General features: G+C 45.2%; 2 protein-coding genes across 3 annotated transcripts in view; one reads left to right on the top strand and one right to left on the bottom strand.

Annotated features, from left to right (window-relative positions):
• The window catches only part of MROH8 (maestro heat like repeat family member 8), a gene marked incomplete at both ends in the record, with an annotated part of 62480 nt that extends 38847 nt beyond the window's left edge, over nucleotides 1–23633 (bottom strand). Inside the window, 6 exons of the mRNA XM_080925724.1 lie at nucleotides 573–717; nucleotides 1935–2014; nucleotides 10232–10354; nucleotides 13096–13241; nucleotides 15068–15186; nucleotides 23350–23633. Of these exons, the coding sequence (XP_080781850.1) occupies nucleotides 573–717; nucleotides 1935–2014; nucleotides 10232–10354; nucleotides 13096–13241; nucleotides 15068–15186; nucleotides 23350–23633 (897 nt within the window). The remainder of the gene's footprint in view (nucleotides 1–572; nucleotides 718–1934; nucleotides 2015–10231; nucleotides 10355–13095; nucleotides 13242–15067; nucleotides 15187–23349) is intronic.
• RPN2 (ribophorin II) overlaps nucleotides 23362–27495 on the top strand; it is a 42751-nt gene continuing 38617 nt past the window's right edge. For both annotated transcript variants that reach the window (XM_080925726.1, XM_080925725.1), the window contains exon 1: nucleotides 23362–23493. In XM_080925726.1, coding sequence (XP_080781852.1) covers nucleotides 23481–23493 — 13 coding nt within the window. In that variant the 5' untranslated portion in view covers nucleotides 23362–23480. The remainder of the gene's footprint in view (nucleotides 23494–27495) is intronic.

Here is a 27495-nt window from a genome sequence, read left to right as displayed (position 1 = left end):
GAAAGAGGTAGGAGTTTGGAAGAGGAGTGTGGTGTGAGGGAATGTTCAGCATGTAATACTGCATGGACTATTTTAACGATAAAAGATTAAAATGTACGTTTAAAACTTGGGTGTGGTGGTAATAGTGGCACAGCAGACTAGACAGAGAGGTCCTCTGTTAGAAATGAAAGGAGCTGGAGAGTCTGCAACTATATGAGTGACCAACTTAAACAAACATTTTATTACTTTTTGTTACTTTTTTGAGACAGGGCCTCACTGTGCAGTTCTGGCTCCCCGCAAAGAACTTGCTGTGCAGAGCAGCAAGTCTGGCCTTGAACTCACAGAGGTCTGTGTCTTTCTCCCAAGGGCCACCATACTCAGCTCCCACTTTATTTTAAATCCAAAGCAAAGAAAGGAGGAACAAAGGCAAAATGAAGGGACAGCACAGAGAGAAGAACAAAGAAGGAGAGAAAGCTGGTGTTTGGTTTTGTTCACCAGACCGAACATGGCTGCTGTTTAGCTGATTTCAAACCATCAAAGGTGAAGAGCAGCAGACCGGGGACGGAGGGCAGCTAAGGCACAAAGCAAGTTACCTCTTGCTCGCTCGCCTGCTTGGACACCATCCTCGGCAGCTGGATAGGGGTGCTTACGGCGGGCAGAGAGATTATATTTTTGGTGACAAGCCCAAGCAAGTCCTCTCGGTCTTCAGAGCCAAACAATAGGTGCACGTCTTGGTAACTGGGGAAAGACCGTTTGGGAAGAACCTGATGTTAAGTTGATACCTCTGTCCCTAATGAAAACAGGAAGGGCATAGTGGCTGGTGTAGCACTCTTAGAAGACTGATAGATGCTTGGAGGAGCCTTACCTCAGATGGATCTCACAAAAGGCTGGAGGAAGAGTGCATCTGTCCACCCCGCCCCCACCCTAAGCCTTCCTGGCTCCTCTCCAGCTCCACACTGCAAGCCTGTGTGGCGTCAGTCCGCACTTTTCCCCAGTGAGTTCTGCTGAGCGTGAGTTTGGGGCTGTGAGTTGAATGGCTTTAACTGCAGGTTATCTCAGCACATTTGCCAAGGAACAAGTTTCTAAGACAGGAAAACATCCCCTGTAAACTCCTCAGACCTTACAGGACTTTCTCTTGACGCACGAGTGAGGGTCACTTTCCACTGAATAGGCTTTGGGGAGAACTGAGCTCTAAATAGATCTGTTAAGGTCGGAGACCGGATGGCAGCATTCAGGCTGCTCTAGCTGGCTTTCCATTGTTCTGATAAAACACCGACCAAAACAACTTTCGGAGGAAGGGGTTTGTTTCTTCTCCCAGGTGCGGTACATCATCAGGGGAAGCCAAGACCGGAACCTGGAGTCAAAAACTGAGGCAGACACCAGGGAGGAACACTGTATACTGGCTTGCACCCTGGCTCACAGTTTACTACTTTTCTCACCTACCCAGCAATGGCACCTCTCTCCGCGGCCTGGGTCCTACATTAGTTAGCAATTAAGAAAAGGTCTCATAGACAGGGCCCGAGGCCAATGTGATAGAGGCAGTTCCTCAGCTGAGGTTCCTTCTTCCCAATTGTTGCAAGTTGACAACCAAGATTAGCCATCGTACGTGATATTAAAGTTCCCACAAAAGGGTGCTTCTTCCCCCATATAGCTTTCAAAAGTCAGTATGCGGGAGATTTTAAGATCCGCATTTGTTTATTTAGGGTTGGAGCAGTCCGTGACAGTGTTGGCGCAGACTTGTAGTGTGTGTGTGGAGGTCAGCGGGTAACTGGTGGGAGCTGGCTCTCTCCTTCTACTATGTGGGTCCCAGGTATCAGACTCAGTCACCATCTTTGGTGGCAGCATGTGCCTTTACACACTGAGCCATCTCACAGGCCATTTTAATCAGCTCCTATTAATCTATGACCCTGAATGGGAAACCAAGGTGCTTGTGGAAGGTGCTTGGGGGTTATCACCTGAGGTCAGTGATGGTCACAAAGATCTCTTGGCGCACCAGGCTGGTTAGAGAGTGCTGAGGCTCCTCCTGTACCAGCACCTGCAGTGAGAAAAGAAATTCAGCCATCTGAAAATGCACCGGCTCACAGGGCCAGTCAAAGTAACCATGAGGCTGGCCAGGAGGCCCTGCTCTCGGCTCCACAGGATGGCAGCAAAACTGTGGAAGAGCTCATTTCTTCTCAAAAACCAGTCTCCAAGCTGCCCCTTGTCCTCTTACTAGCTGTTTGTGCTGGCTCAACATAGTGAGTCTCCCTGTGCCTCAGTTTCTTCACCTGTAAAATGGTACAACAGTTCTACCTACATCATAGGTTGCTATATTAAGTGAGCTAATTCATAACTCCTGGTGGCTCTTAATCACTGTATCAGTTGTCTGTTATCATTATTACCGGTTTCCAGCTTAGGTATTCTAACCCTCTCTCCACTGAAGCAGTGTCTCCAGGGTCATGGCTGTGCTGGTTAGTTTTACCTGTCAGCTTGACACTGAAGTGGAAACTTAAGGGTTCTTTGGAACGTCAGTTTGTGTTGGATGGTGTTTTGCTGGGGCAAACACATGGTGTTGGTCTTACATTGCTTAACTGAGTTTCCTATGTTGGGAATCCATAGGAAGAAACGCACTGAAAACCTTCTGGTGTCATGCTGCGGCTTCTTGCTGCTTCCTTGGACTCAGGCCAGTTGGCAAAGTGATGTCAGCCGGAACACACTCGTAAGTAGCTTTGCAACGTGAGACTCCTGTGCTGAGGCCAGACTCGTGGAGGACATGTGGTATTGGAGGGAGTGTAAACAGACTCAACAGAGGGTGGCTCCGCTTGCTGGCAGAGCTAGCTGTGCAACGTCCATCCGTCCGTCTGTCCATCCGTCCGTCTGTCCATCCGTCCGTTGGTCTGGTCTTTGCTGATCTTTACTTTGCTGAGAGAGGCACAGCAGGAAACTTCCCCTGACATTCCAGTTGGCCCTGGTCCCTCCTGCTGACTGGAGCCCACTCAGCTGAGACCTAGCTGTTCCTGCGAGGTTGCGCCATTGCTGCCGCTGTCCTGACACTACTGAACTGGACCGCTGGTGTATCTGTGAGGTGTTTGAGAGTGGACCAAGCTGCTGCTGCTGACCTGTGAACTGAACTGCTGATTTCCTGAAAATGCAGGTGGGATTTGCCCCCAAAGAACCATTTCTAGACAGGTCCACTTTCCCCGTTTCTTTTCCACTACCTCTGGTGGGTGGTGGGCTAGAAGGGAGGTTAAAGCAGTTAAGAACCATCATTAAAAATAAACTTTGAAAGAAATGAAAGTAACATGACATAGCCTAGAATCATCTGAGAAGGGAATCTCGACTGAGGGATTGCCTCAGTGACTGTGGTCAGTGTCGCTCCTCAGGCAGGGCATCCTGAGCTGAGTGAAGGGGGCTGGTGAAAAGCAAACAAGCAGGCAGTATGGGTGCCTTCATTTCTCTCCTGTCCTGACTGTGGGTGTGACGTAATTAGCTTGAGTCCCTCCCTTGATTCCCCTCCATGATGGCTGGTAACCTGGAACTGGAATAAACCCTTTCTTCCCAACGGGGCTTGGATCGGGTTATCTATCACAGCTACAGAAAGGAAACTAGAGAAACCACTAACAGTCTGATGGTTTGTCCTGAAAAAGGGAACAACTTTCCATTTTATAAGTGGGCAGGAGAGCCGTGCCAGGAAACCTGCCAGGCCAAGGACGGGGAACTCCTGCACAGCCCCTGCCAGTTTGTAGACTCACTCTTTTCTGGTTATTTGTGACAATTCTAGTAACTGCAGTAACTTGTATCTCCAGATTCTTGTCCCCAAAGCCCTGTGGGCCCCCAGTAATGGCCACCAGGAGATATGTTTAGCCTTTACCTCACATTTCTTACTAAGTACTCACTGCGTTCCCCCTCCAATAACTGAGACCCTCAAAAGGCGACTTCTCAGCGTCTTTCCCCCACCCGCCTTCCTACCCTGTTATCACCCCAGTCTACTATCAGGAAGCTGGCTGATTCTTAGAACCTCTGTGGGCTTCCTCACCAAATAGAGGCCTGCACAGGTTATTCTCTCTGTTGTCTGTCTTTCACAGACCTTACAGAAACAAGACGAGCGTTGGGGTTGTAGACCCTGACTGTACTGTACAGTCGCCCAGAGGGCCCTGGGCCCTGGTATCAGTTTCTCCATGCTTTGGTGCCTTCGCCGTAGAGGATCTAGAATGGTTCTGGATCCTGTTCTTGTGAGTGACAGTCAATGTGGTGGAACCTCATTGTTATCCACCATTTCATAGGAACTGCCCTGGCCCATGGGGATGAGCACTTCCAGCCGTGTCTCTACTGTATCATTTTGTTCCACTGGTCACAGTTCAACTATTCAGGAGAGACACCAAGGCCAACTAAATTCCCTCAGAAATCTAGAATTGGGACCTCTCTGACATTCTTTCTGGATAGTCACCAATTTAGACATTTTGTTTCAGGATCCCATGAAATCCAGGCTGGTCTCAAACTCACTATGTGGTCAAGGTTAACTTTGAACTCACGATATTCCCACCTCTACCTGGACATCACTAGCATGAATAGTCACTGCCATGTCTAGCTGATCTTCAGAGAGAATTTAGCATTTAGGAGCACTGGTCTTGCGGACAAAATAAAAGAGAAGCAATTTGGGGAAGAGGGAAGATTGGGAAGAAAGGACATGAATTCAGAGAAGCACAGCGAAGAGGAGAGAAAGCCCTCCTGGTGCATATGACTGCCGCAGTCTCTGCTCTCCCTTGGTGGAGAGAACCTCTTCTTTGCATGGTAAAGCAGCCTCGAATGGAGTTCTCCCATAGTGTCCTTATAAAACTGGGAGACAGAGTGTGCCCACAAGAGACTGCCCAGATCTCTGAGCTTTCCTCATCTGGCGAAAACTTGGATCTGACTGGCGACTTGCTGTGCTTCCTGTCTTCTAAAGGAACTCCACCTTCACAGTTTTACAACCTGCAGGGGTACACAGCATTAAGACTGTGTCTTCAGCCTTGACAGCTCTCCCGGGCTGCATGTATGTTGTCTAGCCAACTCAAGGGGTCCCAACAAAAACAACAGGTGCAACCTAGTCTCATCCTCTTCCAAAGAACTTCCCGGCCTTCGGTGAGCCTTTCCCAGGCTCAGGAAGAAATGACTTAGGACTTTCCAACTTCTGTTCACTCCCCACTCTCATCAGCTCAGCAGCCTTGAGGGCTGAACTTTCTGTAGCCACACACCTCACACATAGACGAATGAGTGCAGCTCCTTTTAGCTGAACCCACGGGTCCAGTGTCTTCTGATTTCAAGCCTATTTGGGCCATTTCTGCCAGAATGATCCTTTCCCTTTTTAAAACGTTATTATCGTTTCATTTGTGTGTGCCAATACATGTTGTGTGGACAGGTGCTCAGAAGCTAGACAAAAGCATCTGATTCCCCAGAGCTAGTGCTAGGTGACTTATAAGCCACAGATGCGAACCCTGGGAACTGAACCAGGTCCTCCAGAGGAACAGGGAACTGAACCAGGTCCTCCAGAGGAACAGGAAGTGCTCTTACATGCTGAGCCATCTCTCAGGCTCCATGAACAATCCTTCTTTTTTCATCTTTTTTTTTTCAAGTTGATTTTCTTATATATATATATGTGTGTGTGTGTGTGTGTGTGTGTGTGTGTGTGTGCAATTCTTTTTTTTTAAGATTTATTTGTTTTATGTATATGAGTACACTGCAGCTGTCAAACACGTCAGAAGAGGGCATCAGATCCTATTACAGATGGTTGTGAACTACCATGTGGTTGCTGGGAATTGAACTCAGGACCTCTGGAAGAGCAGTCAGTGCTCTTAACCACTGAGCCATCTCTCTCCAGCCCTTTCCGTTTTCTTCTAATCATTTAGGTATTGAAGGCTTTGTCATTTGTTATCAATTATGTTAGCCACTACAAGGATTTGGGAGCAAGAGTCTGGTCTTTGCCTATAAGATATTTATGGGGAAGTATCTCTTGGGGTAACTGCCTGAATTACAGTAATCACCCCCTTTAACCAAAAAGATCACCAGCAAAAAGATCAGAAGCCCTGCAGTCAAATAACTACCATGTTAACCTGTCAGAGACTTGTCTTGTTGACCCCACTTGGGCCAACTGGATGCTTTCTTACAGGAGTTGGGACTTGAGTTACAGGCAAACTAGGTGTTGCCCAGTGCCTTAGTTATACACACAGTAGGACAGTCCCTGCCTTTGAGACCTTGGTCCTCTGGAACTTGTTAAACCCCTTCCTAGACTTTAAGGCAGGTATCTCAGCATCTTGGTGTTTACATGTACAGGTATTTTGTCTGCATCTGTGTCTGTATAACATACACACAGTGCCAGAAGAGACCAGAGGAGAGTGTCAGATCCCCTGAGACAGGAGTTACAATGGTTGTGAGCTATTTGATGTGGGTACTAGGCTCTGAACCCTGGTCCTTCGGAAGAACAGCTAGTGCTCTTAACCACTAAACCACACCGTTCCAGACCCTCAGCACCTTTTTTGTTGTTGTTTATAAACTTCAGTGAGCCAGAGTTAATTTTGTTGCTCACCTCCAGAAAGAATCTTAAACAATCTTAATAAAAATGAGAGGTTTGGGGAAAAGGAATGATCAAAATACATTATACAAAGTTCTCAAAAAAAGCTATTTTAAAAGTGAGGGGGAGCGGGAGAGAAGTCACCTGGGGTCTGTATGACGGGGTTACAGGTTTGTGGAGCATGGGAAACACCATGAGGGTTTCACAGGAAGATAGCCTCTCTGAGGAGAGCAAACTGGAAGGGTGACAGGAAGCTGGGTGTGACATGGGCATGGGAGGAGCAGATGTGAATAAAGAAGTAACTGGAATAAAGAGTTATCTTGAATTTGCCAGGTGTAGTAGGAGGCAGAGGCATCTGGATCTCTCTGAGTTCCAGGCCAGCCTGGTCTAAATAGTGAGAGGAAACCAACCAACGAACCAACCCAACCTACTAACCAACCAATCAAACAGCCAAACAAACAAAACTAGTTATCTTGGATTTGGATTTTCATGAATAGATTCCTAGATGATCGTGGAAATATTTCTCCCCAAACTGAAACAGAAGAAAGATTTTAACAATACGTTTGTCTCAAGGGTCTTTGATGAAATCCCAGCAGATATTAGGCCATCTGAGGTTTAGAGAGACTAAATGATTTGATGAGTAGGCAGGTTGTGAAGGATCCAGATGCAAAAGGATGGAGTCCCAAGCTGGCCGAGGAGAATGAGGAAGCACTGAGGCCGAGCCTGGACAGCAGGACTCACCACAGGCCTTTTTATTTATTCATGTGCATGTGTGAGAGTCAGCCAAGGATGCAACAAAAATCCATTCCTTCGTGTTTCTGAGTAGTCAGGTTTATTTAGACAGGTTTTGTTCATCTACATTCACCTGGGTTGTTTCCAGTGTTCTGTTCCCCATACAGAGTGGCCATAACATTCGTGTCTCCATCTTCATAGAATTTCTGGGTTACGTGGTAGCATATTTACCCTTTAAAGACAATACCCAACTGTTTTCCAGACTGGCTCACCATTTTACCTTTCCTGCCACAGTGTATTAAAAATGTACCCTGTAGCCTCACCAGTACCGGTACTGCTTTTTTATTCTGGCCAGTTTCCTGGTGTTTAATTGAATTTTACTACGTTTTAAACTTATTTTTCCCTAATTATGGTGATGAAACACCTTTCCATGAGCTTTAACAAAGGCTTTCTTTGGAGGTGAGTGGGGATCCGTTTGTCTTCCTTTGCACATTTTGTTTTGGGTTCATTGGCTTTCTGTTTAATGCAGGAGCCAAGCTATGCATTATGAGGGTCAAGAGAGGGGAACTGCCTGACACATTCAAGGGTGTCTGGTACTTGCTAACTGTATGCCAACTTGAGACAAACTAGTCATTTTGAAAGAGAGAACCTCAGCTGAGAAAAACTCCCCAACTAGACTGGCCCATGGGCTAGTCTCTGGGTTTTTTTTTTTTTTTTTTTTTTTTTTTTTTTTTTTTGGTTGATGATGTGAGAGGGTCGGACTCCCTGTAGGTGGTGCTACTCCTGGGCTGGTGGTCCTATCAAAGCAATCCGAGCAAAGCATGAGGAACAAGCCATAAGCAACACCCCTCCTTGACTTTGCTCAGTGATGGGCAGTTATCTGGAGGGCGAGTGAAATAAACTCTTTCTTCTCCAAGTTGCTTTGGTTATAGTTTTAATTACAGCAGTAGAAACCCTGCTTTACACAGCCATTCTTTAAGGCGGGCCAAGAAAGGCAAACTACTGCATCTAAGTTCTTCCTCTGCAACAACTCCAACCTTTCCCTCCTCATGAGTTGCCACAGAGCTGCTTCTGCTGTGCAGCGGTCCTCCTGGTGTCAGAAGGATGTTTTCAGCCCGTACACATGGCTGTAGTGACCGAATAGACTTGACTCTGTGCAATTTCTTCATGGATAGAACTTCACTTACGTTTTGTAGACAGAACACTGCTTCTCAGCACATATTTGATAGATACCAGAAACAGCATGTTATTACAGGCTGGGCCCACTTGCAGAGAGAGGCTTGTGCTGTCTGAGATTTGCATTAGTGGGTTTTTCAGGTTGGCTGACTGAACTGCATGACAATGTATTGCTGTCAATCCTGGCACAAACACAACTTGGAAAGCATGTCCTGTTGTCTTGGTCCCGTGGCTGACCACAGCCAACTAGAAAGCTGAAATAATTCATACATCTGCTTTCTTTCAATCTGTTCTTGACGGATTATTTGGAATAGTTCTTCATCTACTTGCTTTTCAAATCGATGTCATTTCTGGGTAACTGAAAACTCTGAGAGGAAAAGGATTAATGTTGCTAAAGGACCCTGTAACTGTGTCTCCTGGTAACGCTGTTAGCTGGTAAGCCTGCATTTTTAGAAGGTTCCTGTCAGGCTGACACGTTCCACAGATCTCGGATTTGGAGGGACCCGCTCGTATTCTGGGATATGTAAACAGTGACAGACTCAGAAGTTCAGTGTTTGGAGACACTGTAGAGAACGCTTCTCAGGCAGGAGACGAAAGCCCCAGGAAGTAAGATGTGTGAGTGACTGCATCATTCCTTTGCACAATCTCTCTGGAGCCTCTGACGTGAACCATCCATCCCTTTATCCCCCCATATACTCATTTAAACTTTGTTGCCAGTGTCTCACAACGGTTGTAGCTTGTTAGGCTAAGGAGCAGCGATTGCACCTTTGTGGCCTCAGCGCCAGGGTCTGGAACTGGCAGCTATTTAACAAGACATGTCCTGGCAGAAGAGCGTGGGCAGAAGGCAGCAGACGCAAGTACCACCGGAAGAATGCAGCAGCAACTGCCGTGTTCTCCTGCCCCTCAACTGTGGACCGTGTGTCGGACACACACAGCTTACATTTATTTCTAATTACACGTGCACAATAACGCTGCGAAGTCAGCACAGCTCTTCTTATTTTATCAATGAGAAACTAAGGCAGTCATAAATAATTTCCTGAAGTCATACAGCTTAAAGAGGCAGAGCTGACTCGTGGACCCAAGCATTTGATGACCTTTGCCCCCAAACTACTCTTTAAATATTACAATCGCTGAACAACTTAAATGCGATTTCTCTCTCCTTTAAAAAAAAAAAAAAAAGATTTCTAACGTGATTACACTTAAGTCGTGTCTCAGAGTATTTCCCTGTTGAGCAGATGTTGTGGATTTGGTCTAATTCGGCTTGTATTATGTTAATCTGGTTCCCAAAATTGCACCGGAATCCACTAGGGACCCTGCCCCCAGGTGGTTTTGATTGTAAATAAAGTTGCCAATGGCTGGGCAGAGAGACAGAGGCTGGACTTTAGGGCAAGGGACTGGAGAAGAAGCAGGAAGAGACAGAGCTGCCATACCAGGAAAGGAGGAGAGACAGCAGGTCTGGGAGGTGCAGAAGACAGAGAGATAGTTGTCATGTAGATGCTGGGGACACAGCTGAGGGGGCTGCGGTCTGGGTCTGGAGCAGCAAAGATGGATTATAGATTTTAGTAAGTAATAACTGGGGAATATCAGAGGCGGGTACATCAGCTGGAGGTTAGGAAGTGCCACTGAGCTGTTTCAGGTATATTAAAGTATAAAGGCTGTGTGTGTGTGCGCGCGCGTGAATGCATGCGTGTGTGTGTGTGTGTGTGTGTGTGTGTGTGTGTGTGTGTGTGTATGTGTGTGTGTGTGTACTGCTATGAGCACACACTGCAATGAGAGTTCCGACACCTCAGAGATCGCTGCAGAGCCCACAGTACTTACACTTAGAGCGTGCACTATTTCTGCCGTGTGGCGGTGAATAAATGATTCCATGCTCTCGTCATAAGATAGAGTTTGGCTCAAAGAAGACAAAGATCTTAGGAACTTCAGCTTTTGAGGTTCACCCTGAATTTGTGGGGAAAAATGATAAAAATGATACATCACAACCTTATTTGATAAATGTACAGGACTTTTGCAATGTTTCTTGAAATGTTTTTAAGCATGCGCCATCTTATTCTATCCAGATCAGTCTTTGTAAGGAATGTACATGCCAAGGAACTTCCTCACCACTGCCACGGCTGGGGACCTTACGTCAGGCCCTCGGCTACACTAAGTACCCCGTCCACCTACCCTCTGTCTGCTGCTAGGTCAAGATTCCCAGGTGTGACCCCTGACCCTGCACTTCTAGTTCTCTTGAAGGCATTGGAGTCTCCATTTCAAGTTCTTAAGGCTTCCTTTAAAAGATGCAAGTTCTGACTTGAATAAAATCTTTTCATATTAATACTTTGGTTTTTGTTTTTTAACAGAAAGCAGAATCTTATTACAGAAACTTTGAAATAAAGTGTGAAGAGGAAAATACAGACAGATTCCAAACTGAAGGCTATTTCTTCCCAGCACTCAGGAGGCAGAGGCAGGGGGATATCTGAGTTTGAGGCCAGCCTGGTCTATAAAGAGTGTTTCAGGAGAACTATTTCACAGAGAAACCCTGTCTCCATAAACAATAACAAAAAAGAAAACAAGCAACAACAGTCGTTCAGTCTTTTCCTCAGTTACAGATGGTCTAAACTAGTGCACGTCCTCTAGAGAACAAGGAGCAATCTTATGGCCTCCCCGGCTCCCAAGGGCTGGAATTACAGGAGTGATCCACTAGCGTGGATTTCTTGCTCTTCAGGTTTTGTTTTGTTTTGTTCTGTTTGTTTCTTTGTTTTTATCCTTTTTCTTTTTGTGGCCAGGTGCATTGCTCTCAAATTTAAATTTGATCAGTGTGATGGTTTGTATATGCTCAACCCAGGGAGTAGTGACACTGTCAGAGGATGTGGCCCTATTGAAGTGGGTGTGGCCTTTTGATGTAAGTGTGTCACTGTGGGTGTGGGTTTTGTCCTAGCTTCCTGTGTCTTCCACTAGATGACGATGTAGAACTCTCAACTCTGCCTGCACCATGTCTGTCTAGATGCTGCCATGCTCTTTCTTGCCTTTTATGATAATGGACTGAACCTCTGAACCTGTAAGCCAGCCCCAATTAAATGTTGTCCTTAAAAGACTTGCCTTGGTCATGGTGTCTGTTCTCAGCAGTAAAGCCCTAAGACAATCAGGTAATTCCTTATCTGCAGGAGTTCAACAGTACCCAAGGATGTCAAGGCCCTTCCCAATGAGGTACAGCTGACCTCTTCAAGTCCTGTCTTGCTTTATCCAGAGGCAGTCCCAGGTCCAGTCAATTAACTCCAATGATGCCCTTTCTTGCTTCTGTGGCTGTATACCTCCTGCCTTCTCTACATGTCTTACTATAACTGCATGTATTTTAGGAGTTGAATCATAACTTTTTGTCTTGAAGCAGTCACGAGCCCTTCCTAAGTGTACCCACAGCTATCAGAGCATCTGAGATGACTCTTAGAATTATTTTCCTCTTTATCTATTCCTGTGTTAACAAAGGGATGGCTTTCTTTTGTTTTAATTCACTGCACCAATCTAAATCACTCAGCATCTACTTCTGGCCTCCATATGCATGTATTCACATATGAACATGACACACACAGGAACATATACCATACTGTACACACACACATGAGGGACACATACTGCTTGAGACATATATCAGTGTATCTAAGAATTACTTATGGGGTACAGAGAAACAGATACCTAAGAATATCAATGAACTAAAAGAAAAAAAATCAGAAAAAATCTAATGGCTAATGGTGGGATATTGTTAAACAAATTAGAGCATTGTTTTCTTTTTTAATTTTGTGATCATTTATATATGAGTGGTTAGCCTATATGTGTGTATGTGTATCATATGTGTGCCAGATGCCTTCAGAGGTCAGAAGAGGATGTCAGGTCCTCGGATTGGAGTTATGGACAGTTGGGAGATGCCATTTGGGTGCCAAGAACTGAACCTGGGTCCTCAGAAAGAGTGGCCAGTGCTCACCACTGAGCCATCTCTGGAGCCTCCAGCGGTTGCTCTCTTATGTTCTACTTAGTCATTTATGTTTGTTTTAAAGCTAAAGAAAGAAATTCTTGGGAGGCAGGTAGATCTTTGGGTTCAACCAGCCTGGTCTATACGAGTTCTGAGACAGCCAGAACTACATAGAGACCCTGTGCAGTCTCGCCCCAGTTTTCAAGGCCCAGCACTGTGTGCCCAGGCCTGTCTTGACTCTATCTTGTATCACTGTCCTCTGTCCCCATGATTTGAGCACAGGGGACTTGGGGTTCTCGGGCGTTCTGTGGTCCCTCTGACTACTTCTGCAGTACTCCACGTCCCCTGTTCTAACTTTCACTTTCTTCTTTTATCCCTCAGGCCAGATAACCAGCAAACAGGACAGTGCAGAACTGCAGTTACTCACCTAGAACACGTATGATTGTTTTTACATAGTTAGAGCCATGTGTAGGGATAGGAAAGGCTAACAGTGGTTGTGTGAAGAAAGTGAGAATAGAGAAGATTAATCTTTAATTTTTATTATGGCTCTAATATTTATTTTATTTATTATAAATATATTTAGTATATAAGTTTAATGATTTATAGATATAAAATTTACAAGGATAAAAATACATTTTATAACCCAAAAATATTTGTATATATAATAATGAATTACTGAAAATATTTTTTATTATAGGGAATGAATTGGATTGTTCATTAAGACTGCTGTTCATACCTTTAGCTCACCGTGTAAACACTCCTGGATGGACTGGACCAGCCTCTCAATACTGGCCTCACTGAGGGGCTCCTGGATAGTGAGGGATCTGAGGTTATCTGGAAGGGTCTCTTGAGGGAGTAGAGGGATGTCAGAGATGTCCGAATCTAATACCAAAAGAAAGGCACTGGTGATGCCTCCACGTGCTGTGAAGCAGCAGCTTCTCCTGCAGCCCTCACCAAGACCCTGCCCTCCCCCAACTCTTTTCTCAACTGCAAAGAGCTTCCTAGCCTCAAGGACCTGTAGGCCAGAGCAGCAACAAAAAGGTAAAGATAATAACCTTTAAAATCTCAAGTCTGAATGCCTTGGTTGATAGTTGACCAGTGTTCCTAGAACCTTCTCCAATAGTCTGAATGTGAATAAGGAAGGAGGCCAGTATGTCCTTAGGTCACAACGGTCCCACAGATCTTATAGGAAGATCATTCCTAAAAATCCTTCCATCTAAATTCAGAGCACCAAGCAGGTCAAAACTAACATTAAATTTTCACAATCAACTTTCGACTTAAAATACGAGGATCTGGTGTTCCTGGTATGTGGCCCAGGACCTGGAATCCTAGACCTTTCCAGGCGATACCAAGACACCTACACAAACATCGAAGAGGCTGCTTTCCCTTGGATGCACTGAGGAGGTATAGAAGCTTATCCTAAGCTATTCCAGTATGATCTTGTTGTCAGAGAACAAGTTCAATGATAAAACAGACAGTCTTATAGGGGAAAAAAATCAGCATTTCACAAATAATGGAAAATCCTGGGGTCTGAACTTAACCATAAATACTTTTTAAAAACTCAGTTCATAGAGTTGCTACAGTGAGTGAGCCAGAGGACATCCAACATTGCTAAGCAACCCTGATTTTGTATTCTCTTTAGTCTCCTGAAGGACTGTCACCCACTAATTCTTTCCCTCTGGTCAGGACACGGGTTGTTCACTCTGCCTCCATCTCCCCTCCTCCCACATGCCATTACCTCTCTGCCTTGCCGATTCCTACCCACTCCTCGGGTCTCCACCACAAATGCCTCCTGGCCAATAATAAACCAGGGGGTATCAAATACTCCGACCTCCAAACCCCAACACCCAGATTACACGGGACTCTAGCTGCATACGTCTAAGTACATGGTGCCTGGGCTGTTCACAGCTGCATCTCTGAAAACTGATCATGTTGGGACACAGCAGGACACTGACCGGGACCATTGACAGCAGGGTTCCCATGTCTCTTCCTTGTTGTCTTAGCCTGAGGTTTAATTTGTCCACAGTGCTCACCACACCTCACAATTGCCTTAGACATTGTGCTTTGAAAGGTCTCTGCTGTCCTGTGCCAGCTACAGGCGGCGGGACCATGGGTGTTGGCTACTGAATATACAGTGGTTACTGAGTATACTGCTGTCTATTCAGATCTCCGCCTGCGTTCAGCTCCTGACTGGAGGATAATCATTCTGCAGGCTGATTCAGATCCCACCTTCAACATGAAGACAACCCAGCCGTCAGCCCCGCCAGGCTTTCCTTTTATGAAATCCCTCAAAGTTTTAACAGCATGAACCAAATGAATCGTTGAAATCTGGCTAAGGGCTATTCAGTCAATAGTACTTGGTAGGACTCTTTTTTTTTTTTTTTTGAGATTTCTTTATTTTTATGTGTAAGCATGCCTTGTCACCATTTATGTCTGTGCACCATGTTCGCTCAATGTCCAAAGAGGTCGGAAGAGGGAGGGATTGGATCCCTGGGACTGGATAACAGATGGAGTGAGCTACCATGTAGGTCTGGAACTCCAACCTGGAGCTCCACAAGAGCTGTTGGCTGCACTTTAGAAAAGGAGTCTAGGGTGTAGCTCAGTGGCATGGAGTCCTGAGTTCAACCCCTAGTAGGGGAGGGAAGACAGGGCAAAAGTCCTTCTTTTGATTCACTGTTTTAAAACTACACAGCCTCTCCCCCTTTCACCTGTGAATTCAACACTAGGTTCGCCTTTTTGAATGTCGTCTAAGTTGCTCAGCTGTAGATCTACACTTCCTGAGTCACTGTCAGAAGCACAAGGAATCACTACTTCTGTACCACTGACCCTAGAAAGCAGAGAGAGAATTCAAAAAGATTAGTTTTATAGAAGAGCCTTGACAATGTTTTTTTTAATCATTAATTAATCAGATATTTCTATGTTGAGGTTTTCTCTCTTTTTTTAAATTGGATATTCTCTTTATTTGCATTTCAAATGTTATCCCCTTTCTCCCCACTCCCATCCCCCTTTCCCGGCAACCTGTTTTTAAAGATGTTATATATACACTGGACCATCTCTCCAGCCCCATAGCAATCTGCTGAAAGCCCAACTTGGCCCCTTCTCTGAGAAGCATTTACTGATCATCAATCTAGACTGAGCAGCCTTCCCCACCCTAGCCCAGCTCCTTTGCTTTCACAGTATTGTTTATGTATTGTACCATCTATCAGACATCTTGTCCCTGATGCACCGCCAGGATCCCAGACAGTGTCATTCTCCTGTGGGAGTGATGGGTAGGTGTACACACTGTGGTACAACAGTCCCACCTCTGCTTGGGTTGTTTTTTGTCCTGTAGGTTATAATTCCTTCCAGCATAGCATCCAGTTATTCATGTATCCATGCTGGGGCAAGTCAGGGCTTCATACATGCTAAGTGCAGACTGTACCCCAGCCCAATTATACCTCAGCCTAATTAACTGACAAGTTTATTAATTTACATATTTTTGCAGTGCAAGCCAGAGTGCAGTTTACACGAGCTCTAGCCCACACTTCCAAGTTGGCTATCGACAGTGCTCAGGGTTTAATCATTTCTTCTGCTAGGCAGTGGGCTCCCTGCAGTCAAGGGTCATAGGCTGCTTTGGATATATTTCAGCAGACTAGATCAGTGACCTGCACAGAGTAATCCCAGCACTCTCTGGAGGATGAAACAGGAGGACTGCAGCGAGTTCAGGCTGGCTCGGGCTATGAAGTGAGACCCCCTCATCTCAAACAAAGCAGAGCACAAAGACAGAACAGGAAGCTGCGGAGGAGCGGTATAATGTGATTCAAGCTTTATTAAAGTAATGCTTTTGTAAGGGTGCTGTACATATATGTACATATACCACACACACACACACACACACACACACAATTGCAAAATGGAGAAAAACATGGATTAAAGACAAATATCTAGAAAGAATAATTTTTGGAAAAAAAGTTCCATTTTTAAGCTGTCCATATTGTTTAAAATTTTAATGAATATTAAGTGTTGACAATGACATGGAGCAAAAAAAAAAATCCTATAAACTGCAGTCGGAAGTATACATTGGTATAATTACTTTGGCCAGGATCTATCATTATGTAGTAAAGTTTAAAGTGTATATACTCTGACTCACTAGTCTATATCTAAGAATGTATTCTTGTAAAACTTACACATGTGTGCCAGGGGGTGGGGAGGAATATATAAGGATTTTATGAAAGTAGTGATCATGGTAAACAAACAGAGGTTAAATTAAAAAACAAACCTGCAAGACAGCTGATTACTTCGCATTAGCAGAACAGATAAACTTTTGTGGTCACACAATGGAGTACTATACAGCAGGAAAGCTGTGGTGCCAAGCAAGGTGGCTGATGTCTGTAATCTCAACAGCTGGGAACCTAGGATAGGAGTTTGAAGCCAGCCCGGGCTATATAGAGAGACTCTGGGCTGGAGAGATGGCGCAGTGGTTAGAGCACCAACTGCTCTTCCAGAGGTCCTGAGTTCAGTTCCAGCAACCACATGGTGTCTTACAACTATCTCTCACAACTATCTGTAATGGGATCTGATGCCCTCTTCTGGCCACGGATGTATATGCAACAGAGCATTCATATGTTAAATAAATTTTTTAAATTGAAAAATTTAAACTCTTTAAAAAGGACTTCATTTCTTTTAAAAATTTTTTGGAAAGTCATGTGAACAGGTATTCAGTAACTTGTATTTAAATTATAAGAAATATACAAACCAAAAATGCTTTTTAAAACTATAATTCTTTATTTTGTACATGTGTATGTGTGGGTGCCTGTGTGCTATGGTGTGTATGTGCAGGGGTCTGGGGACAAACTGAGGGAGTTAGTTCTCTCTTTGCACCATGTGGGCTGAAGGGATTAAACCCAGGTAATTAGAATTGGCGGCAAGTGCCTTTACTGCTGATCATCTTACTGGACTGAAGACATTTCTTGACATCATAAACACATGGTAAGATCCTGGGGAGAAGCCAGGGAACACTTCAGTCTGAAGGGCTGGCATTTCCTCAGAGGTAAGGGAACAGATGGAATGGGTTGCCAGCAGAGAGAAGTCGGCCAACGTTTCTTCCTTTAAAGGTCCCGCTGTGTACCTGCACTGTGTTAGGAGTTTCCTTCCTGCTGAGGAGGCAAAGCCACGTAAGGATGGAAGGGTTTGTTCTCTGCTCAGTCTATCATGGAAGACATGGCCAAGGAGGGGAGGCAACTGGTCCCACGTGTCCACACGGAGAAGCAGAGAGCCATGAAGGTTTGTGTCACCTACATTTGAGGTAAGCCTTCCCTCTTCAGGTAAAACTTTCTGGAAACACCCTCATAGACACACCCAGAGGAGGTTTTCCATGGTGATTCTTTATCCAGACAAGTTGACAATGAAGATCAACCATCAAACACAGTGGCATTATTTTTTCCTCATATGTTTCATAAAGAAAACCTCAGCTCAATTTTCAGAAATTCTTCAACAAACTTGAAACTTATTCTGTATACACAAATTTCCTTAATAAAAATTTGAATTTATGTAATTTTTTAAATATTAAAATTTTTATATGTATAGGCGTTTTATTTGCATATATGTTTGTGCACTGCAAGCCTGACCTGCAGAGAGCGGAAGAGGCATCAGATCATCTGGAACCACAGTTACGGATGTTTGTGAGCAGCCGTGTGGTGCTGGGGACAGAACCATAGTCCTCTGAAGAGTAGCCAGGATTCTTATCTGCTGAGTTAAGAAGTTCCAACCTCCAACGTTTTTTTCTTTTTTAAAGTATATGAAAGTATGTCTGCCTGCATGTATGTCTGGGTATCACATGCATGCTTAATGCCTGCAGGAGACCAGAAGGGCACCGCTGACCTCTTGGAACTGGAGTTAACAGTTGTGAGCTACCATACATGTGCTGGGAATCAAACCCAGGTTCTCTGCAAGATCAGCCAGTGCCCTAACTGCTGAGGGACTTTCTCGTCCCTAATAATGGCTTTTAGAAACAAATTCTCTATGAATGGTATGGTTGGATTATATAGCTGACTTTTAAAGAAACTTTCCAAGCTTTCCAAAATGGAAATATGTATATTCCCTAAGTGTATGCTAGGTTTCTACTAGCAGTGTGCAAGCACTCTGGTTGCTTCATCACGTCAATGTTTGACACAGTTGGACTTCGTTGCCTGTGAGTGGATGCTTCACAGTGTCTGTCCATATTTTAATCTGCGATGACAATAATGTTGATCATTTATTTCCAATTTTGATTCCTACATTTTCTTTGACGATGTGTCTATAAAAATATTTCTTGCCCATGTTTTTTAATAAGCTCTTTATAGTTGATTGCTGGTATATGGTTTTATTGTTTTTTATCTGAGACAGGCTCTCACTATGTAGACCAGGCTGCCCTCAAAATCAGAGATCTGCCTCCCAAATGCTGGGCCAAGCGCTGGGACTAAAGGTATCAGACACCATACATAGCTGTTGGTATAGGTTTCAGCAACAGATTCTCCAAATGTGTGTATGTGTGTTCGAGAGATATTTGATCACACTGTGAATCCTGAGATTCTGTTATTTACTGGAAAAACCTGTTTTCAGTTGTGGTATGGCTCAGCCTTAGCATATCCCCCCCCCCCCTTTTTTCATTATCAGACTTTATTTTTGCAATTTTTTTTCTTGCAACTTGATTGGCTGACAAGCAAGAGTTTTATAGACAATAACATCTGTCAGAGACCAAAGGGTTTGACACACTTGTGAGAGACCAGGGAGCCTACCTGGGACTGTCTCCACCTTTCCTTGCCATGTGCAGGGTTCTTGAGAAGCCTGGCTGGACATTACAGTTCTCTTGCTATCCTGGCAACATGCTGTGGTTCTGCTGATAATGTCTGTTCTCTGGCTGCTGGCATGGGAGCATCTTTGAAAGAAATGTCCACTCCCTTCCTAAATCCCTGGGGTCTCACTCAGCTCAGTGAGGAAGCCCCAGGCCTGATCACACCAGAGTGATGTCTCTCACACCCACTCCTCATCTACAAGGAGCCACCTAGGAGACTTGCCTCACTGCTGTGACTGATGTGTATATAAAAAAGAAAAGATGGTGTCCCCGGTTTTGGCACCAGTGTTAGTTAAAAGATGAAGAGAGTGAGGGGGCTATGGCCCATGGAGGTGCACTGAGACCGGGGGGCAAGGGAAATGCCTCTGGGGGACCCATGATGGGAATCCCTTCATCCCGAGGGACCAGCCACACGACAGTATAGTACAGATTAGAGTTTATTCAGGGCATAGGGAGGAGAGTTAATAGGGTGGCAGAGGCAGAGAGAGAAAAGAGAGGTAGAGGAGTGGAGGCTGGCCATGAGCACATGGAGAGAGAAGGGAATGGGGAGAGAAGGGGCAAGGGCGGGGGAGAGCCAGAGACCAAATGGACAAGAGAGCAAGAGCACAAGAGAGCACACACCTAAAAAGAGAGGTGGGGGGAGAGAGAGAGAGAGGGAACACACGTCTGTAATCCAAGACCTCTTTGCTTGAATATTGTAAACATTAAATAAATTCAAGAAGTGGAGCAAGCAACCAGCTGACAGGAAGTGTACAAAGGATTTTTTTTTTTTTTTAAAGTCTAGAGGGCTGGAGAGACAGTTTAGAAGGTTAAAAGGCTGCTCTTCCAGAGGTCCTGAGTTCAATCTCCAGCCACCCTAGGATGCCTTATAATTATCTATAATGAGTCTGGTGCCCTCTTCTAGCATGCAGGTGTTCATGCAGGCAGAAAAAGAAAAGAAAAAGATATATTAAGGAGGGATCAGGAGGAGGGATAGAGAGATGCAGAGGAAGTAGAAGGGAAGGGTTTTTTTTCTTTAGAGAGGGTCCTTCCTGCTGGCAGTCGCCTGAGGAGGAAGGTGCTTTCTCTGTCTCCCTGAGCCAGTGGGTTTTCATCCCAGCAGCTGGCTCCCAAGTCTTCATTGGTAAAATTGAGATTTTTCTAAAAACAAACAAACGGTGTGTTTCCTTCTTGTTCAGTGGTCGGGATCTAAGCTAGGGTCTGAAGCGTATTAGACAAGTGTCTACCAACTGAGGCAAGCACTCAGTATAATTCTTAAGTGAATGCTGATGGCTCCTTTGATTTACACCAATAGGAAAGATATAACTGTAACAACAAAGGCATGGTCAAACTATTCACAAGGCAAATGTTGCAGACATACCACCATGCTTATGGTAGCCATGGCTGGTAGCAAACTCATTCTATGGCAGAGGGTAACTGTGAATGTCATATCCGACTGCCACTGGTTCATATGTGCTGGGCATCCCAGGCATGTGCCACCACCCCCATTTATAGTGTAAATAGTCCAGAAATCAGGTGCAGGTGTTACCCTTGGAAACAAACTGTGCAGTGGTAGATTTTCTATCTCGTCTCAGTAGATGGAATCTCTGTGTACAGTGTGGAAGCATCAGCAAAAAGCTGATGGCCTATTCAGAAAAGACAGGAAATGAGAAGTGGGAGTTCTGGTTGAGAGCTAGGATCTCTGGGAGTTAGTCAGACACAGGACATTTTGCCACCCAGACTCTGAGGAGAAAGATGTATGAAAATGAGGAGAGGTAGAAGAGAAGAGGGGAGGGGAGGGGAAACAGAAAAAAGGGGAGGGAGAGGAGAGGGGGAGGAGAGGGGAGGGGAGGAGAGATGGATTATATAAGTTATGAGCTAGTCAAGGAACAAGCCCAAGCTTATGGCAGAGGCATTTATGCATAAATAACTCTCAGAGTCATTATCTGGTAACAGGTAGAAGAGACTGTGGTCCCACACCACAGCCCAGCAGGGGGTGCTGCATTCATACAGACAATGGCAAATGCTGAGAAAATGGTAAAATGTAGTGTAATCAGGAATTGAAGACTTTAATTTTCAGCACATTTTCTTTCACCTTATGGCTGTATAATTTAATGGCCTAAGTAGCTACATTAAATTAATTTGCAAAATTCCAAAAATCTTAACAGCTGGCTCTCTCTTTAGCACACCACTGGCTTGTCTTACTACTGAAATGGGAGAGCTAAGTGTATTCTAGTTTCAAACCACCCAGTTATCATTTTCTGGGATAATGAAAACATCTGTCGGGGCTGGAGAGATGGCTCAGCAGTTAAGAGCACTGACTGCTCTTCCAGAGGTCCTGAGTTCAATTCCCAGCAACCACATGGTGGCTCACAACCATCTGTAATGGGATCTGATGCCCTCTTCTGGTGTGTCTGAAGACATCGACAGTGTACTCATATAAATGAAATAAATACATTTAAAAAATATTTAAAAAATAAAGAAGAGGGCTCCCTTAAAAAAGAGAGAGAAAATATTTGTCCTGTAATTTCAAATTACTCGGGACAAGATCCACCAGCCACCCTGACTGAGCTAGTGAGCATCTGAAGCACAGTACAGTGGAGGAGCTGAGGCTTAAATTTCACTTGATTCAAAGAGAAGTAACTGCATGGGACAGGGCTGATGACTGCTGTATGGAGGAGTGACCCCCCACACACATACAGCTGAATGACATTTTGCATGGGACAGGGCTGATGACTGCTGTATGGAGGAGTGATACCCCCCCACCCCCCGCCACACACACACAGCTCAGTGGCATTTGGAGCGATAGTAAAGAGAAGACGAATTACTATTATTTTGAAACTCTGCATGCTCACGATGGTTAATCATCAGACATCGAGGCTGTCATCAGAATGCATGCGCTGAAATATTTCCTCCCTTCTAAAGCACTAGTAGTAGCACGGGACAAAATCATGACAAAGACTAAGTGAAATACTCCGTGTAGAGTGCTTAGTAATGAAATAATGTATGCAGAATGCTAAGTACTCTCCACCTAGATTGTAAGTGCTCAGTAATAAGAGTTACATGTTAGTTCTAGCTTCCGGTTTTTTTTGTTTTTTGTTTTTTTTGAGTCTGTTAAATCTGCAGATCAGTGCATCCCTCTCAACCCTCAGCAGAGAAGCTTCTTCTGGGAGTAGACAGCAATTAATTAGCATGGAGTCCTGAAACTGATCAACACACAAAGACTAAGAGACCTTGGGAAACTCAGCCCTAAGTGGGATGTCTATATCATACCCCTTACCTCAGGGATCGTGGGCGTGGATCTGTGTGGAAGGGGAGTAAAAGGATTGAAGAGTCAGGGGTGATGAACGGCTTCAAATAAGCAGCCTTCTTTTTCCCCCGAAACACAAGCGGGGTGATGCAATGTGAACCCACAGAGATTGTGTCGGTATGCACAAGACTTGCAGAAGCCCAAGACATACAAAACCCCAGCACAGAGAAGGGGGAGTGGGCACAAAAGACCCGCCCCTAGCCAAAAAGCTATTTCTAACTGAAAGCTGCTAGAAGAGGGAAAATCGGTTTTCTTCAATGGAGTGACTGGGTATATCAACCACTCTTTAGGGCAGGACTCCGTGCCTATTTTATTTCTTAATTTAGAAAGAGAAAAACAGAGTATGAATTAAATGGGTAGGGAGTTGGGGGAAAGAAATGAATATGACTAAAATACACCGTATGAAATTCTCGAAAAGTAAAACGTTTTGAAACGCTCCTCTCCGTTACCTGTATAGCTCGCAGGTTTGAAAACTGGATAAAACTCACTCATCATCCAGTTATTAACAATCTAAGTAATCCATTAGCCATAATTTCCCAAAGTCATAAGTCACGATAACGCTCCCCTCCCAACCGGACCCTTTTGATGGCTTTAAAATTGGCCGGGCTGCGGGAGAGACCCGTGAGTGACAGCGCGTCCGGCCAGTCACTGGCACTGGCCAATCAGAGGTGGCCCCGTCTTAGGCCCGCCCCAAGGCCCTGTCCAATCGCGTCCGGGTGGCGGCGTGAGCCGGGCGGTTGAGAGGCGGTCGATTCCAAGTGGGTCCCGGTGCGGGGGAGACGGCGGGTTACCAAGCAGGAACCGTGAACGCGGTTCGCACGCCGGGACTGAACTCCCGCGCACCGCGGCTGCCGGGAACGGCTCTGCCAAGTGGGACCGCCGTGACTGACCTTTGCCGGGAGCCCATTCTGGAAAGTGGTGTGTGCCGTGGGTCCCTGGCGTCCCCTCCGGCGCGCTCTTGGAGCCACTTCCCGGAGCGGAAGTCTGTCTGTTCGGGCTCCGGTGGGACTTGCTCGGAGGAATGGCGCCGCCGGGTGAGGCGTTGCGCATGGCTCAACAGTGGGGCCCCGCGGACGACACGCTTTGGGGAGCGGGGCGTTGCCCGCGGGAGGCTAGTGCGGACCACACGGGCGCCGGCTAGGCGCGGTTCCCCTCCCCTACGGGGCAGGGGCATGGGCACGGGCGCTTTCGGGGTCGAGCGTGTGGCGGAGGGCTGCGAGCTGGTGAAGTGTTGGGGACCCGGAGGGTTGGTGGTGGGGCGTGCAACGTGTGCCTACGGGTCCCTGCGAGGCCCAGCGCGAGCCGGGGCCGCGCGGAGCCCGTGCCTGGCCTCCTTCATTCATTCGTGTAGTACCGGCGGCCTACGGCCTGTCAGGGAGCCAGCCACCCCTGGCACCGTGAAAGCTTTTGAGCACGTCACTGGACTTTCTTCGAGCTCTAGGTTCATTTGCCCTGACAGGGACAGGAAATTCATAGGTCTGTCTGGGAGCCTAAAGCCCAGGGTATGAAGTGATACTAAGGGTGCAGACTTGTAACCGGCGACGTATTGATTGTGAGAACAGGAACCAGGGACTTTTAACACCTTAGTTTCTCATCTGGTATCTGCTTCGTAAGAGTTTTGTTAAATGATGTTTTTATGCTTGCTTTTAACAGTGCTGGGCAAAATTCAGTGCTTAGTATTTTGAGTGGATAGGTCGGAATCTTAGTGTATTCTTTTTTTAAAATGTGAGTAACACTGTAGCTGCCTTTAGGCACACCAGAAGAGGGCATCAGATCCCATTACAGATGGATGTGAGCCACCGTGTGGTTGCTGGGAATTGAACTTAGGACCTCTGGAAGAGCAGTCAGTGCTCTTAACCGCCATCTCTCCTAGTGTATTCTTTTTAACAGGACTATTTGGGTGTCTTATTCCCAATGGCCGATGAGTAGTTGAAATCCCTCGCCCATAGGACCAGAGTGAACAGAGCTTGCTATTTCACTGATTTGTTGGTAAAGTGGTTAAAGTCAGAATTTGTATTCAAACTCTCTGAAGTTTGAGTCTCAGGGCAGGGGCAGGTACCTACTTAAGAACTTTATTTTTTCTTTATTTAGATAGGATCTAGGGATCTGGGAGATGGTTCAGTGCAACTTGTGGGTCTGAGTTCAAATCACAGTACTGTGTATAGCTGGCTGCATGTCCCAAGAGGTAACCAAGTCTAGCCGAAATGGTTCTAGTTCAGTGAAAAGGCCCTGCCTCAAGGCAGGAAGGCATAGAGCAACTGAGGAAGTCATCCTATGTTTACTCTGGCCTCTGCATGTTTGTGTATGGCATACACTTATGTGCATGCACCACAATACACACAAAGTAGGTAGTGTCTTACTGTGTAGCTGGGGCTCCAGCTCAGACTCACCATCTTGCTCTGTTTCCCCAGGCCTGGAGTGACAGGTGTAAAATGGTTTACCAACCATTTCTTGATTTGTAAAATGCAGAAAATACCCACTTGGGTATTAGGATTAAAAACTGATGCGGTGCACACAAAGAATTCGGTATACACTGGACCTACCCGACAATTGAGTGTTCGAGTATTAGCCAGAATAGTTGCTACTGTGGTTAAGTTGAGGTAGAAAGATTCAGATTCTGGCACAGAGGCTGTAGGGGTATTTACAGTTTATCTGGAGGAGCAGTGACCATAGTCACTCACCACATCAAATCCCTGATTGCCCTACTGGTCATTGCGGATTTTTCGAAATGCCTCGGTGTCTCTTAGTCCACATCCTCTTACCATTAATTCTGATAGGTTTTAACTTCAAGTTGTGGCAAGACTGGTACTTACTTAGCATCTCCACTTCTGTTTACTTGTGGGGTATCATTCTCTCTGCACTCTATGTAGGAGGATCTTGGCAATATCCTCCAACATAGCTTTCCCCTCCCACCCCCTTCACCCCTACTTAGGTGGGTATGACACAGTATCATCTTCAACAAAGCAATCCTATTAAAATACTTGTCAAATTGCTTCCCTGCTCAGAGTGTTGCTGTGGTCCCCTTCTCCCTCAGTAAAAACCAGAGCCCTTTTCAGTTGCCTACATATCAGCTCCTGATTCTGTCTTTGTATCTAGTTTTCTCGTTACAGTATATCCTCACATAGCTTAGTGAAGTTCTCTGCTCTCAGGTCTGCAGCTCAGCATCTTTGTTTCTCACCATACAAAACACATTCCTCCCAAGATACCCATTCTGTGCTTCCCAAAGTGATTAATCATGGTTCTTAACTTTTTTTTTTCTTCACTAAGATGTAATTTGTTTGAGGATAAAGGTTTCCTAGTTGTATGTTTATTTTTAACACCTAAAATAGTGCTTAGGGTTTAGTTCCCAGCACTGAGGGAAAAACAAGCCCATGGCACACTGGAACATTCAGTATATTGAAGGCTACTACACATTGTAGAGCTCTTTGCTTTTTTAGTTTAAGGTTAAGCTTAGAGGTACTATGCACCAAACCCAGGAAGTGGATTCTACTCTAAGCCACCATCTCTGTGCATGCTGGCCTTTAGTTTTTTGAAGAGTTTTCACATTTAGGGTGATAGACACACAAAGACTTAAATGAAACTACTGCCCATAGAGGAGTGATTCCTAGTTATGCATTTCTTCAGCATTCTCAGAAAGACAGACAGACAGAAGTAGGGTCTGAGAAGATGACTTCTGAGGTTAAGGTCCTTGTCACTGAGCCTGGCTGATGAATCCGATCTTCAGGACCTGTATGTGTTCTAGCTAAGTGCTCCTCTGACCTCCATACTGTGCACACTCTCCAGCCCAGTTTAATTCGGTTCTTTTAAGAGGAGTATGAAGTGTGTAGTGTTACTGGGTCTGAGTCCAAGATTGGCCATGTGTAAGCTACTGTAGTCCTTAGTTTTCTTCTTTGTAAAGTAATGCCTTTAAGAGATTCTAATTCAAATTAAACAGCAACATTCACTATATTGACAGCTACTACACATTGTAGAGCTCTTTGCTTTTTTAATTTAAGGTTAGGGGTTAATTTAAGGTTAAGCTTAGAGGTACTACACACCAAACCCAGGGGGCAAATTCTATGCTAAGCCACCACCTCTATGCATACTGGCTTAGGCAAAGGATTTAGGACCATTGGTGTTAACCTTATAATTGTTTTTTAATGCTTTTAACTTGGGTGACAGATGATTCACTTTTTGACAGAGCCTATTCAAAAATTCCCTCTTTTAATAAAAGACAGACAGGTGCTGTTCCTACAGTATTTTCCTATCCTCTAGGGCATAACAGACAGGACTGTTTTTTTTTTTTTTTTTTTTTTTTTTGTTTTTGTAAAGTATTTATTCCCTGCATACTATGTACCTGGCAATCTGTAGGACTTGGAGATACTGAGATAATATTGAGAAATTGTCTTTACCCTCCAGGAGCTTATAGATTAGCAGAGAAGTCAGCCCTCCTACTCTTAGTTACCCGAGATGCTGTTACATACAGTATAGAGTGTGCTGAGTGGCTACAGCGTCACCCACAGTAATGGAAGCAGCAGCTGACACTTCATATAGTGCTTGCTGTGTGCCAGCCATTGTCCTAAAGTCTTTCTACCTTAAGTTATAACAGGCCCAGGGGTGACACTGCTGTCTGCTTTATGCCTGAGGAAGCTGAGACGTAACTGAATAACTTGGCTATGGTTCCTATGTAGCTCAGAGGCCGGGTTTTTGTACATTCATCTAATTCAGGGAACCCTGTTTTAGAATTTATCTTTATTTTAATGTGAGTGTAGGTGTACCAAGTGTGTGCCTGGTGCCTTTGGAGTCCAGAAGAGGGCATCTGATCATTTAGATTTGGAGTCACAGGTAGTTGTGAACCATCACGTTGGTTCTGGGAGCTGAACTCCAGTCCTCTGGAAGATCAGTCAGTGCTCTTTTCCACTGAACCATTTCCTCATTTTCCTGGAAAATCTTCTTAGAGATGCTTAAGCTGACACCTGAAAGGATAAGTTATGCGAAGTTGAAATTGGGGAGCGTGTCAGTTGGGGCGGGTGAGGAAGGCATTTTTTAGCTTGAGG

This window comes from Micromys minutus, assembly GCF_963924665.1.
Source record: "Micromys minutus genome assembly, chromosome: 11".
In the NCBI taxonomy this organism is placed as follows: Eukaryota; Metazoa; Chordata; class Mammalia; order Rodentia; family Muridae; genus Micromys; species Micromys minutus.
The sequence above is the reverse complement of the archived record's forward strand: the minus strand, read 5'-3'. Positions and strand labels throughout refer to the sequence as shown.